This window comes from Plecotus auritus (genome assembly GCF_963455305.1).
Source record: "Plecotus auritus genome assembly, chromosome: 5".
In the NCBI taxonomy this organism is placed as follows: domain Eukaryota; kingdom Metazoa; phylum Chordata; class Mammalia; order Chiroptera; family Vespertilionidae; genus Plecotus; species Plecotus auritus.
The window spans coordinates 134,820,384-134,835,938 of NC_137776.1; the positions used below are offsets into that span (position 1 = coordinate 134,820,384).

Genomic DNA, 15,555 nt, shown 5'->3' on the forward strand with positions numbered 1-15,555 from the left:
TAGGAACCGAGGGAGCATATCTCAACATGATAAAGGCCATATATGATAAACCTACAGCAAACATCATACTCAATGGGCAAAAACTAAAACCATTTCCCCTAAAAACAGGAACAAGAAAGGGATAGCCGCTTTCACCACTCTTATTCAACACTAGAGGCCCGGTGCCTGAATTCGTGCACAGGTGGGGTCCAGCTGGCCCACCCCGATGGGGGCCGATTGGGCCAGGCCGGCCAGGGGGAGGGGCCACGGGCAGTTGGTGGGCCAGCCCTGCCCCCAATCAGGGTGAGGGGGGGCCGATCAGGGGTGGTGCTGGCTGGGGGGAGGGGCTGCAGGCAGTTGTCCTGCTGGCCCCGCCCCTGGTCGAACTGCCAGTTGAACTCCCAGTCGAGAGGACAATTTGCATATTAGCCTTTTATTGTATAGGACAGTACTGGAAGTCCGAGCCACAGCAATCATACAAGAAGAAGAAATAAAAGGCATCCAAATTGGAAAGGAGGAAGTAAAACTCATTATTCGCAGATGACATATTGAACATAAAAACCCTAAAGACTCCACCAAAAAACTACTAGATTTAATATATGAATTTGGCAATGTAGCAGGATACAAAATCAATACCCAAAAATCGATGGCTTTTTTATACACTAATAGTGAATTCTCAGAAACAGAAAATAAACAAGCAATACCATTTACCATTGCAACAAAAAAATTACAATACTTAGGAATAAACTTAACCAAGGAGGCAAAAGATCTGTACTTGGAAAATTACAGGACATTGAAAAAAGAGATAGAGTAAGACATAAACAAGTGGAAGACTATACTGTGTTCATGAATTGGTAGAATCAGCATCATTAAAATGTCAATACTACCCAAGGCAATCTGCAGATTCAAAGCAATCCCTATTAAAATACCAACGGCATATTTCACAGATCTAGAACAAATACTCCAAAAATTTATGTAGAAGCCAAAAAGACCCCAAATAGCCACAGCAATCTTGAGAGAGAAAATCAAAGTTGGAGAAATCACAATACCAGATTTCAAGATATACCACAGAGCCACGATAATCAAAACAGCCTGGTACTGGCACAAGAACAGGCATATAAATCAATGGAACAGAACAGAGACTCCAGAAATCAACCCAAGCCATTAATATTTGACAAAGTAGGCAAGAGTATACAATGGAGTCAAGACAGTCTCTTCAAAACATGGTGTTGGGAAACTTAGACAGATAAATGCAAAAAAATGAAACTAGACCGCCAACTTACACCAGACACAAGAATAAACTCAAAATGTATAAAAGACTTAAATGTAAGTGGTGACACCATAACAATCCTAGAAGAAACCATAGGCAGCACAATCTCAGACATCTCCTGTAGCAATATGTTTACGGATACATTTCCTAAGGCAAAAAAAAATGGAGCCTACTGTATGCGAGAACATATTTGTCAATGATACATCTGATAAAGGGCTAATATCCAAAATATATAAGGAACCCATACAATTTAACAAAAGGAAGACAAACAATTCAATTAAAAAATGCAACAAAGGACTAACTAGACACTTCTCCAAAGTGGACATACAGAAAGCCAAGAGACATATGAAAAAATGCTCAAAGTCATTGATCATCAGAGAGAGATGTAAATTAAAATGACAATGAGGTATCACCTCATATCTGTCAGAATGGCTACCATCAACAAATGACAAGTGCTGGCGAGGATGTGGAGAAAAGGGAACCTTAGTACACTGCTGGTGGGAATGCAAACTGGTGCAGCCATTATGGAAAACAAACTCCACACTAAATATGGAACTCCCATTTGACCCAGTTATCCCATTTATAGGAATACATCCTAAGAAAGCCAAAATATCAATCAGAAAGAATGTATGCACCCCTATGTTCATAACAGCACAATTTACAATAGCTAATTGGAAACAGCCTAAGTGCCCATCAGTGGATGAGTGAATAAAAAAGCTGTGGTACAGCCGAAACCGGTTTGGCTCAGTGGATAGAGCGTTGGCCTGCGGACTGAAGGGTCCCGGGTTCGATTCCGGTCAAGGGCATGTAACTTGGTTGCAGGCACATCCCCAGTGGGAGGTGTGCAGGAGGCAGCTGATAGATGTTTCTCTCTCATCAATGTTTCTAGCTCTCTATCCCTCTCCCTTCCTCTCTGTAAAATATCAATAAAATATATATATATAAAAAAAAGCTGTGGTACATTTACACCATGGAATACTATCTACACTAATAAAAATGATGCAAATTGACCGTACTTTCATGACGCCCACCAGCCAATCAGGAGTATGCAAATTAACCCAACAAAGATGGTGGGGTAATTTGCATATGCAGGCGCTGAGCGGCTGGGGGCATTCCGCACTGCCCCAGCTGCTCAGGGTCTCTGGCAGCGTGGGAAGGCGGGGCTGGAGCGGAAAGGTGGTGCTGGCAGCCAGGGAAAGAAAGGCCCATTCTTGCACAAATCTTCATGCATTGGGCTTCTAGTGCAGCTATAAAAAAGAAGACTCTCTTACCCACTGAGACAGCATGGAGGGACGTGGAGAGTATCATGCTAAGTCAGTGGTCAGCAAACTGCGGCTCATGAGCCACATGTGGCTCTTTGGCCCCTTGAGTGTGGCTCTTCCACAAAATACCACGGCCTGGGTGAGTCTATTTTGAAGAAGTGGCGTTAGAAGAAGTTTAATTTTAAAAAATTTGGCTCTCAAAAGAAATTTCAATCGTTGTACTGTTGATATTTGGCTCTGTTGACTAATGAGTTTGCCGACCACTATGCTAAGTGAAATAAGCCATTCAGAGAAAGACAAATATCACATGATCTCACTCATATGTGGAATATAATGAACAAAATACTTTTTAAATTACTTTCATGAATACATCATTCATAAAGTATTCATACCAGATATGTTTAACTTTAATCAACCCTTCAAACATAATTTCAAGTTTATAAGAAATATAGAGGATTCAAGAAAACATTAACAACTAGACAAACCATAGATAATGTGTTGGTGAGTTGTAAGAAAAGTGGCCTTATTTATTAAAAATAAATCTAGGTATCTGAAACCACAATATCTCTGAGGTGTGTCTGTAATGGTCCTTTCTAGACAAGCATTTCAGTTCAGTGCTATGTATGTACATAAACTGGACATAGAGATGGAAATTTCTACACAAATTCTATATAGAACTGAAGGTAAATAATCTCTATAATTTATCTCAATTTCCTACCATATAGTTAAATGTCAACTCTGGATCAGAAGACAACATACCTCAACATCATGATATTAATAATGCAGACTCTAAGTCTTAGTATATGGCTTACAGTATTCACTATTACATATTATTTACATGCTATATAAAGAAAAATACATAATAGGCTTCAGAAAAAGTTTTGTAAAAACTGGGTACTTTTTAAAGTGGGCTTAAAAGTTTATTTAGAGAGTTTGTTAACTGAAAAATTAATTAGGGAAGACTACCTAATTTTCATATTCCAGAAAAAGAATAAACATTTTAGCCCTAACCGGTTTGGCTCAGTGGATAGAGCGTCAGCCTGTGGACTCAAGGGTCCCAGGTTCGATTCTGATCAAGGGCATGTACCTTGGTTGCGGGCACATCCCCAGTAGGGGGTGTGCAAGAGGCAGCTGGTCGATGTTTCTCTCTCATCGATGTTTCTAACTCTCTATCCTTCTCCCTTCCTCTCTATAAAAAAATCAATAAAATATATTAAAAAAAAAAGAATAAACATTTTATTCTTTTAAATATATTTTTATTGATTTCAGAGAGGAAGGAAGAGGGAGAGAGAGAAACATCCACGATGAGAGAGAATCATGGATCGGCTGCCTCCTGCAAGTCCCCCGCTGGGGATCAAGTCCATAACCCGGGCATGTGCCCTTGACCGGAACTGAACTTGGGACCTTTCAGTTCACAGGCCGATGCTCTATCCACTGAGCCAAACCAGCTAGGGCAAGAATAAACATTTTAAAATATACTAAATAGTACACATTATTCTAGTTTGAAATATACATCCATGTTGAAAAAATTTTCTTCTTCCTATATACCCTCGTCCCAATGCAGTTTCATAAGTTTTCCCTAGTTCAACACAATAATGGTGAAACCCAGACTTAACCATCTGCCTTAAGGCCTCATTTTCCTTATTTATAAAATGAAAAGGAAATGTTTATAATAGAAAGAAAACCATTCCACTTCACAGCATCCTTTCATTTAAAGGACATCTATAATAATAAAAGCATAATATGCAAATCGGCCAAACGATCGAGCAGCAAAACCATCTGGACGACCTTCTGGATGACCATGCTATGACACCAGTGGCACCAGGCCAGCCAAGGCAGGTGTGATGTGATTTGTTGGGGGGCCCTGCCATCACATCACGATTGATCGCCCCGCAGAGGGAGGCCCAGGCCACCCAGCCAGCGGCCACAGAGGGAGGCCCAGGCCACCGGCCAGCGATCGCCCCACAAAGGGTGGCCCAGGCCAGCCAAGCGATCGTACCCCACGCCTGTCTCCCACAGAGGGAGGCGACCAGGGGCAGGGGGAGCAGCACCGCACAGATGGCAAGCAATAGCAGCAGTGGGGAACAATACAACTTGAAAAAAAAAAGTTGTAGCAGGGAGAAGGAAAGCCCTGATAGGCCCTGATCACCAGTCAGGCCTAAGGGACCCTACCCAAGGGATCCCGGATTGCGAGAGGGTGCAGGCCGGGCTAAGGAATCCCCCCGTGCATGAATTTTGTGCATCGGGCCTCTAGTAATATACTAAAAGGTTCTGAGTATTGTGCTTGGAATTTAGTGAGCATTTCTTAAACAATCTTTCATGTGAATATAACTGTTAGAATATGTTTTTTAAAGTCAGCTGTTGCTAAGGTATCTTTCAAACAGATTTTTTTTCAAGTTGTATCGTTCCTACTTTATATGAAAAATAGCACCGAACAACCTCCACAAAATAAGCTTTAGCATTAAATGTGGATTTGTATCTCAGCTCTGCCACTTATTAAATAATTTCTCCTATCATAAAATTACTTTATTTAAGTCTTACTTTTTCTATTTGGAAATAGAATTAAGACCAAACTCCCAAAGTTACTGTAAGGAGTATATTAAATAAGATATATTAAAAAAAAAACTTTCAAAAGGACTAATATAATAAGAACTCATCACTTGTTAGTTTGTTTTCTTTTAGTTTTTAAATAAGTCAATGGGATTTATATTCCATATGATTGATAGTGAACAAAAATTGTATCACCTTTATGCTTCAAAAACAAGTGACACTGATGATGTAAAGGAAGTGATAACAATCATAGCAATGGCAAACAAATGAGACCTAACAACTAATGACTATTGTACTATAAACAGCCAAACTGCAAACATACTGTCTCCTTACTACCTACCCTCCACACAACACACACACAAAGGAACCAAACAGCTCAGTCTCCCAAAGGACAAGACAGCAGCCATTACATCAAAAATTGAATAGGCTTGAAGAGATAAACTAAGAAGTATTTCTTCTAAATGTATGACTGAGAATTATGACACCAATAACTAATTTGATCAGTTTTAACCCACAAAGACAGGAAAACATAAAATTGCCAGCAAAAGTCAAATTACAAGGACTTCCAACAATGGCACAGTAGAAGTTGGCAAGTCCTCTCCCCCAAAAACAAGCATAAAACTAAACAAAGTCAAAACAAATATTTATAATATTTGGAAATTGACCAAAGGCAAACAACAAATTAAAATCCTTTTGTTCATGAAAAACTGCTGAACTTTAGGTCAGAACAGTGGGAATAAATGGTATTCTTGTTGGGACTGTGCTCATCCCCTCCCCAAAGCTTGGCAAACAGCAGAGCCATCAGGATGGACCTGTTAGTGAAAAAACAGCAGCTTTGCTGCTAGAGGTGGGCTGCTTTGATATGTAGCAGAGGGCAATACCCTAACATTGTCAGTTAAAATAGGAAAATCCCTAGAAAACAAGCAGTCCTGCTAGCAAGAGGTTGCACACCCCATTTGGGCAAGGAGCATATCCCTCAACCAGCTAGAAATAGAAATTTATCACATATCCCTGGTGCACTGGGAGACAATACTTACCAACAGGAAAAACCCTGAAGACCCAAGCTCTCCACTCATTCCTGTCTTATAGGGAGACTGTGAACATGCAAAGATAAGACAAAGAAAGGCCAAGCTCCCTACACATCACTGGCTCACTGGGAGACTGTTCACAAGGAAATCCCAGAAGGGTCCGCTAGGAAGTAAAAGCTGGAACACACATACCAACATCCTGAATTTTGCATGTACTCTCCAATCCACGAAGCAATCAACAGAGAATGGATGTCTTACTGGCTTAAGATATTTGAAAGAAAAAAAAAAATCTGTAAACACTCTCTATGTAAACACAGAGGCAAACCCTAGGAAGCCATGATAAAAATAAGCAGAGATGTCACTCAGTGGTTGCATATAGCAGGGAAGATAAATTTTGTAGATTAACTCCATGTAAGTTACTAGGAAATACTTTTTTAAAAAATCAGCAATGACTCTCGGGGGGGAGGGGGAGAATAAAATAGACTCAGGAGCTGTTATAATAAATTATCTAAAATGCCCAATTATCGAAAATCTTGCCATCCCAACTTCCAGTGTAGCCAAGGTGGCTAACACTACTACTAGCCTGTTGCAGCTATTGCCTCGAGCTTAGTGGATCAAGAATTCACACTGTCATGAAGAGTGACAAGGAAATTGTTGGGATACTTCTAGGATTTGATGACTTTTGAAATCACACCAGAAGGAAGAGAATTACTAAATTAGACCAGATTTTGCTAAAAGGAAATAATATAACAATGCCGGTTCCTGGAGAAGGACCTGAACTATGAATGAATTTCCCTTGACTTATGCTACATTCTGTTTTGTCTTATATGATAAAAAATATATAAACATTTTTTAAACCTTTCAATGTCTGTCTGGATCTGTGAAACTAAGTTTCCCGTTAAAGGGGAATGCTTTTGTAACTGCCATTATTATAAGTTAATCATGATTATCTTGGAAAAGAGAAGTTTGCTCTTTGAAGACTCAAGTAAAGGTAGTTTTGGTTAAAAAACTAAAAATAAATAAAATGCCCAACTATCAATCAAAAATTAAAAGAAAATACAAAGCAACTAGAAAGTGTGACCCAGACGGAAGGAAAAAGAAACTATCTTTGAGTGGGCCCAGAATAGCAGATGAATTCAAAACAATTACAGGTATAATATATAACAGAAACAAAGGAAAGTATGTTTAAAGAATCAAAGGGAAATATGATAACACCTCAACGTGAGGGGAATCTAAAAAAAGAAATAAAAACAATTAAAAAAAGAACTAATTCTGGAGTTTAAAATTTAATACCTGAAATGGAAACTTCATTATATAGGCTCCACGGCATATTTGAGATGGCAAAAGAATCCAAAAGCATGAAAACAGTTCAAAAAAGTTATCCAATCTAAAAAAACAGAGAGAGGACAGAAGTGGAGAGAGATCTGTCAAACATCCAAGTGCAACAACATATGTATAATGGGGCTTCAGGAGACGACATTAGATAAAAAAATATTTGAAGAAATAATGACTGCAAATGTCCCAAGTTTGATGAAAGAAATTAAGCCCCAGCTTCAGAATGCCTGACAAAACGTAAGTGGGATCAACACTTACATACACACATACACCATACACAAACTACTAAAAGCCAACCATCAGAAAATGTTGCAAGAACAAAAGTAAAATGCCTGATCACACACAAGAGAACAAAAAATGTAATTAATGGATGATTTGTTGTCAGAAACAATGAAGGTCAGAAAGCAATGTCATATTTAATGCTGAAATAGAAAAACTGTCAATCATGAATTCTGTATTCCAACAAAACTATTCTTCAAAACTGTAGGCAGAGCAAACATTTAGGTAAAGAGATTAGGATTTGTTGCTAGCAAACCTGCCTAACAAGAAATACTAAAAGAAATCCCTCAGAAAAAAAATGGAAATGACATCAAATGATATGCAGAAAAGTGTTAATAAAACGGGCCTGAGACTGCTATACTAAAAAGGGTCTGATTGGCAGTTTTCCTAAAAAGCTAAACATAACTTACCACATGACCTAGCAGTTCCATTCCTAGGTATCTCCCCACAAGAAATGGTAATATATATCCACACAGATTGTAAAAAAATGTTTATATAGCAGCATTAATCATGATGGTCCCAAGTTAGAAACAATCCAAATACCTATCAACTGGTGAATGGATTTAAAACTGTGATCTATTCATACGATGGAATAATATTCAGCAATAAAAATACCACAAAAGCATTATGCTAAATAAAAGCCAGACACAAAAGACCACATAGTATATGACTATATCATATGAAATTTCAAAAAAAGTCAAATCCAAGGGACAGAAAGCAGGCCAGTCAATGGTTTCCGGAATGGGAGCAGAGGATGAATGCAAATGGGGATAATGCTTTTTGGATTATTATAAATGTTCTTAAACTAGACTGTGATGCTGGTAGCACAACTCTATAAGTTTACTCAAAATTACTGTGCACTTATATATTCATAAACCTCAATAAAGCTTTTAGAAAATTAAAACACAGCAAATTCTATTGTAAAACCACAATATAGCCAAAATTTCATATGTAAATTTATGTATGATTTATGATTGAAATAAAAAATCACTTTGGGAGACAGGTAGGTTTGTAATGGCAACTCAAAGAAAAATAATTATTATAATGACCTTAAAAGAAAAATAAGATACCTTGACTCCAACCAATTAATGCTTGCTGGTCAATAAAAAAAAAAAAAAAAAAAAACTTCAAGTAACTTGTAGCAAGTCTGAATTCCAGAATATTTAAAAATATTTTTAAATTGTAAATTTATTTTTTCTCATTTCATAAAGTGCATAATAAGTGCTTTATTTAGCAGTAAGTGAGATGCTTTAATACAGCATTTCCTATACCAGCATTTTAGGTGACATACAAACACTGTATTAAATATTTAATCATATAGTGAGAAAATAATTTTTTCAATTCTCTTTTTAACCCTTTTAATTTAGATAAGGAGGAAATCTGTATAAAGTGCTAGTTTACTTTTAAGCCTTTCTCATGTATCTGCTAACTGCCCTTTTTAAGAAAAGAGCCTTTAACAGGACGCAATTTTTCTAACATTGTTTTCATTGTATGCCCCTCAAACAGTAACCCTCTACTCATACAAGTGGTACTAGCTTTCCATTTTGTAGTAAAGATATAAATTGATGTATTTTGAAAGATAATTTCAAGTTTAAGAGTTAAATTGGATATGTACTATGAGAACAGGACAAAATCATGAACAAGGCATGTGAAGGAACTACATTCAGGAAACTGCTTCCTATGATGTAAGGCACCAGGTGCACAGAAAATTCAGAATGTTTACCTGTAATATGGATCATGTCAATGATTCAAAAGCACCTAAAGATGAGTGAAATACCTTTATTAGTTTATGCTGCTTTTTTGTGTCTTTCTTTTTCCACAGATTAGCCTATATAATAAAAGTCTAATATGCAAACTGTCCCCTCAACCAGGAGTTCAACCAGGGTGCCCGGCCAGCCAACCACCACACGACTCCCTGCCCCACCCCCCGGCCCCAGAATCAGGTCACCTAATTACCATTAGCAACTTTCAAGAATATAATATATATTGTTAACTATAAATCACAATGTTGTACATTAGATCCCCAGAACTTACTCATATTACAGGTGGAAGTTTGTACTCCCTGACCAACATCTCTTTTCCCCAAACCAATCAGCTCCTGGTAACCACCATTCTAACCTTTGTTTCAATGACTTCGGCTTTTTTAGATTCCACATGTAAGTGATATCATGTAGTATTTGTCTTTGTCTGACTTATTTCACTTAGCATAATGCTCTCAAGGTCCATCCATGTTGTTATAAATGGCAAGACGTCCTTCTTTCTAGCAGCTGGATAATATTCCATCATGTATATATACACATCTTTATCCATTCATCCACTGACAGATACTTAGATTTCCATATCTTGGCTACTGTAAATAACATAAACTGCTTTTCTAAAATAATGTGGACTATGTGTAGAAAATAGTACTTAATTCACCTGCACTTATAGAATCCTCTTTAAAGAAGTTTTTTCTAAATTTAAACTGAAATTTACCATACTTTTAAAATTACACATCAACACTTAAAATATCTTCCAATTATTAAACCTTAAAAAAATTGTATGCTACACATAGGACAGATATCCTGAATTCATTTATTTATTTTACAAATACTTATTAAGCACTTTTTATGCAAGGCATTATTAATAACACAAAATAAGATCATTTCTGCCCTCCATACAGTTATAATCTAGACAGAGAAATAAAGCGTGTGGTAAACTTACAATACAAACAGTTCATCAAAAAATGTACATTCTGGTTATGATAAATAAAGAATGACTCATATAGAAAGCAGAATTTCAACAGAAGCTAAAGGATGCATAATATGCTGATAGGCAGAGATGGTGCAAGAAAGCATTCCAATAGGGGAGTGTCTATGATATCAAACCAAGTAGAGTTTGAACTTCATTCTTTAACCAACACTGAACCCTAATAGACTTCCAAACAGTGGTTCATAAGGAAGGCTCTCTGAAGGCAGTAATAGAATAGACGTGGAAGAGTAAGAAATGGGAGAGTTGGGAAACAGTGGGACAAATTAAATGTCCTTCCTGAGGTCACACGGTTAACCAGATACCTGATCCTACAACTTGCTTCTTTGAACACCTAACTCACTGTTTTCTATTATTAGCATACACCAAGGAGAACAAGATTCTAATTAGAGTTACTCAACACACGTAATTTATTTCATAAGCTAATTTTATTAGTAATCTTCACAGTGATAACTCACAAATTTTCATTTACTATCATATTAACACACTAATATCTTTGGATAAAATGTTTTGCTACATAGAGCATGCCCCTTCATCCCTTTCATACTAGTATATAGCTCATTTAGGCTTTCTTTCCCAGGAGGTGTTCAAAAATACTGCTAAGGCTAATTATTTATTTGAAACAATGTCCTGAAAATTGAGATAAGACCAATTTAGAATTCGAGCATTCTAAGGTATCATTTTGTGATTCACATATGCAGACTTCCATATTAATAGTTAAATGTATATTATAGGAATAATTCTAGTATCTCTGGTACAATACAAAACAACTCATTTTACAAAACACCCATGTCAATCATTAATCATAATGTGTTTTAAACAGCAGCTTCATCCTCAAAGCTGACACAAGTCCTTCTACAATACCCTTGGCAGAAATACATCATCAACTGTTTTATAAAGTCACACCTCTACCACCCCGATTTAACATATACATGCTAAATCTTTTTTGAGCACCCTTTTTGAGGGTTCCAAAATATCTAAATGATCCTTGTTGTAAACTCTTGAGTAGTGTTTAGAACTTTTAAGTGGAATCACAAAGTAGAAAAACCAAATTTATATAAAGTTACACAGAAAAAAAAAGTTACATCCTCACACTAAAAATGAAATGAGAAAGCTAAGTATCTACAGAAACTCTTGTTCATTAACACATCTAAATAGCAGTATACTATATTTCTCAAATTTGGAGTCTGGAAAGAATTTTGAAGAGATATGACTCTATAACACTGGGATTCCATTAGATACTTAGGCTATATAATAGTAGTTATAAGGAATAAGTAAAAGTTCACTAGAAATCCATGAAATGTACAGAAGTTATTCTTAGTGATTTCACTTTGTTTTCACAGTTTAATGACTAATCAACCTTTTACACATAATAATTCTTTTGGATATTAAAAAAGCCAGCTTAGGCCCAGCCTGGTGTGGCTCAGCAGTTGAGTATTGAGCCAGGAACCAAGAGGTCACGGGGTCAATTCTCGGTCAGGGCACATGCCCAGCTAGTGGGGCTCAATCCCCAGTAGGGGGTGTGCAGAAGGCAGCTGATCAATGATATTTTTCTCTATCCCTCTCTCTTCCTCTCTAAAAATCAATAAATATATATGTATATATATATATATATATATATATATATTTTTTTTTTAAACAGCTTAGACTATAAATGCATGTTTCTTCTGCAAGGCTATTTTTCTTTTTTAAAAAGATACATCTTCCTAAGTGAGTTTAACTTAATTAAGAAAGACCCAAATTTGAAGTAAGCAAATTGTATATCCTCTCATCTCTTTGATGTCTCTCTCCCTGTCTCCAAAAGCTCTCAAGCAGCTTTTAAAACCTCAACTATTCCTCAAAACCCTTTAGATCTTCAAAATTCACTTTATTCTATAAAAATACTTGCATATACAACCTCTCCAAAATCAAACCTTTCATGTTCTCACGCATACACACTATTTTACACCAATTCACTCTAAATTATGTAGGACTAACTGATAGCTCCTCAATTTAGCTAGAGGTGTTTTTCATGTTTAAAGTAAGTTTGTTGACCTAAATTTATTTTAACATACACAGTTTCAGTAAGTTTAGACATTTAGAAACCAAAATAAAAACTTTGTGACTTAGTGGGGGAAAGGCGTATTTCAGGAAGAGGAGGCTGGAGACTAGAGTCTGGCACCTGTTCTCCATTCATCCAGTTACAGGCACCTGTTCCTCATTCACCCAGTTATATCATCAAAGACCTTAAAATCATCTGGTCCAATACTTCATTTTTAAAGTGACAAAGCTGATGCCAAAGAGCAAGACTAACCACTCATAAACCTACAGTACTTTGTGGTCTCTCCCCCACCCCCAAGGTATTCTTGCATTTCATTTTACCTTATACTTCTGAACCCGTAGCTTCCCTACAACCTAACTTTTTATACACCAGGGCCTTAATGTAGTTGCCCCAGGACTTCTGTAGAAAGTAGCTATCTGTGTGTTGGGTGGGAGTTTGAATGAAAGGAATATGAGGACTGTTAAATTCTAGACTGTCTTGGATATACATAGTATTTACATGGTAACTCCAAAAGCAAACAAACACAACATAGTTATTCTCAATATTCACAAAATTGAGGCATATTTTTGTTTCTTTTACAGAGGATTAAAGTAATTTACAGGCTTCTGGTCTATTCATCCCTCATATTGAGTTCTGCCTAAAAATAAATCATGTCTGCCTTTTTAGAGATAAAGGAAGCTAAATATTAGTCTTTTAAAACGTGTTACATTAAGAGTGAAATTAACCACTAAACTCAGAAGACAACTGACAATTTAAAATTCAAGGTATAATTATTTTTTTCATGTATTTAAAATAATTAGATACACCCAAACAAAAAAAATTATTTAATTGGCATACACAATGTAAATGAATTAGTATATCATTTAAGAACCAAATGATATACAATATGTATATATTAAAAAATGCAACAAGCAACAGACAGAAGTCATATTGTTGTATTTATAACAACCTATTTTGTTTTAATATATATTTAAAAAGTAAATCAGCCCTGACTGGTTTGGCTTGGTGGATAGAAGCGTCGGCCTGCGGACTGGGGGGGTCCCAGGTTTGATTCCAGTCAAGGGCATGTGCCTTGGTTGCCGGCACGTCCCTGGTGGGGGGTGTGCAGGAGGCGGCTGCTCAATGTTTCTAGCTCTCTGTCCCTCTCCCTTCTTGTGAAAAATCAATAATATATATATTTCAAAAATAAAAAATAAAAAGTAAATCAGCCAAAACTTAATCGTAAAAATCTGATTTACTGTCTATCTATGATAGTTATATAAAAGAGATACAGTACCAGAAATGTTTAAACCTCATCACTTTTACTAGGGTTATGTGTGAGGATAGCCAAAGACCTTGCAGGCATTCAAATGGTTAAACACAGAAAGCTGGGGGTTTTACTAATTTAACTAAAACCAGTATTTCACATAGATCTAATAAAGCCAAGGTCACGTCCTATTTCCAGATGGTCAAGCAATCTCTGAAGAGAGAAAAACTTCACTCGGACATCAATTAGTAGTGCCTTCTTAAAAAAAAAAAATAGAACAACACTTTTATACCCTATTCTGTAGCTCTGTAGACAGCTCTCAAAAAATATAGTGTATCCCATCCACTATTTAGTTTTGCAACTTTTTCTTTTATCTACTCAGTAATTAGATACAAGAGAGAAAAAAAAACCACACAGGATTCACAGAAAGCAGGAACAGAACTCAGTTTCATGCTCTACCCAAATCTTACTATTTCCAGGTGTTAATACCTTGGCGTAGCACGGACAGACTTGAGTTCTATTTCTGCTCCTACTAACTTCTCTCCCTCCACTCCCCACACACAATTCTCTACGGAAGAGTCCAAGAGCAGCAAAGAAAAGGACTGGCCTGAAAGTGGGGAGATGCTGGGGAGAAGCGAGGAGTTGTATAACCCGACCTTTGGGGCGGGGGCGGGGGCAGGGGAATAAAAAAACTCTGGCTGAGTTGTAGTTGCTAGAAATAAGTTATTAGAGGCCTGTGAAGTCTGGCACTGGATAAGCAGCCCAACAGGCTTTCCCTAACTCCAAATCAACGGCCTTTCAAACCAGAGGGCTGGAAACACAACAGCGGCCAGATTTCTAATTGTGGAAAGTTTAATAAACAAATCTGCTCCAGGAGAATGGGGGAGGGCAAGTCTGGGCTCAGCCAAGGGAGCGCGCGGGGTCTGCCCGGTGCAGGGCGGTCGGTCCACCGCGGGTGGCACCGGGATTTTCGGCAGCAGCAGCGACTGCATCCACCCCGGAGACTCAGTCACAGGACTTGCCCAGACCCGGGTCCGAGGAGGTGGACGGCCAAGACCAGTGGGTCTGCGCCAAGGGGTAGGGGTCCGGGACCCCGGGTGGAAGTTGAGGGCTGGGCGGCACCGGGACACCGGGAGGGAGCGGCGAGGCGGCGGCGGCTGTACTCACTCGGCTGTACCAGATGCTGAGGCGGGCCGCGGCCAGCACTGCGAGGAAAGTCCTCTGCGGGTCGGACTGAACGTGGACGGGCGCCTCGGCCGGGCTTCCCACAGGGCAGAGCAGCCTCTTGGGCCAGCCGCTCAGGAAATACATGGTCCGCGCGGAGCCGCCGACGCCGCGGCGCCCGGCGGCCCCCAGCCCCGTCCGTCCCACTCAGCGGCCCGGGGCCGGACGCCCGCCTCCCGCACCGCCGCCGGCAGCTCGGGGCATCTGCCCGCGGGCCGGGCCGGGCCACCGCGATGCCAAGCTATGAAGGCACCTCCGAGCTGACGGGGCCCAGTGTGGGGGAGGGCGAGTCGGGACTCAGAGGGGCGGAGGAGCGCGGGGACCCGCCCCGGCCCCGCCCCGTCCTCGGGCCGCGCGGGCGTCAGCACCCCGCGCCGCCGCGTGGGAAGGCGGCCGCGCGCGCGCACTGGAGGCCTCTCCCTGCCCCCTCCTCTGCCCTCGGAAGCTCCGCCCTCATCGTCTCGTGCGGCCTCCGCGCAGCGTGCAGACGCCAGCGGTTTTGCCTCTCTCCTGCCCCCCTGCACCTCCCACTCGCAAGCCGGAGCCGGCAGGCAGGGCCGGGACACGTGAGGCTCGGAGGCAGCTCTGGCAGA

General features: G+C 39.2%; 2 protein-coding genes across 3 annotated transcripts in view; one reads left to right on the plus strand and one right to left on the minus strand.

Annotated features, from left to right (window-relative positions):
• The window catches only part of RIC1 (RIC1 homolog, RAB6A GEF complex partner 1), a 115,978-nt gene extending 100,741 nt beyond the window's left edge, over window positions 1–15,237 (minus strand). For both annotated transcript variants that reach the window (XM_080670555.1, XM_080670554.1), the window contains exon 1: window positions 14,906–15,237. In XM_080670555.1, the coding sequence (XP_080526681.1) occupies window positions 14,906–15,049 (144 nt within the window). In that variant the 5' untranslated portion in view covers window positions 15,050–15,237. The remainder of the gene's footprint in view (window positions 1–14,905) is intronic.
• On the plus strand, window positions 6,722–6,874 carry LOC308249543 (U6 snRNA-associated Sm-like protein LSm5; the record flags this gene model as incomplete). Its single annotated transcript, XM_080671114.1, is given in 3 exon segments — window positions 6,722–6,768; window positions 6,770–6,789; window positions 6,792–6,874. Coding segments are annotated over 3 exon segments (150 nt in total).
• Window positions 15,238–15,555: the final 318 nt, after the last annotated feature.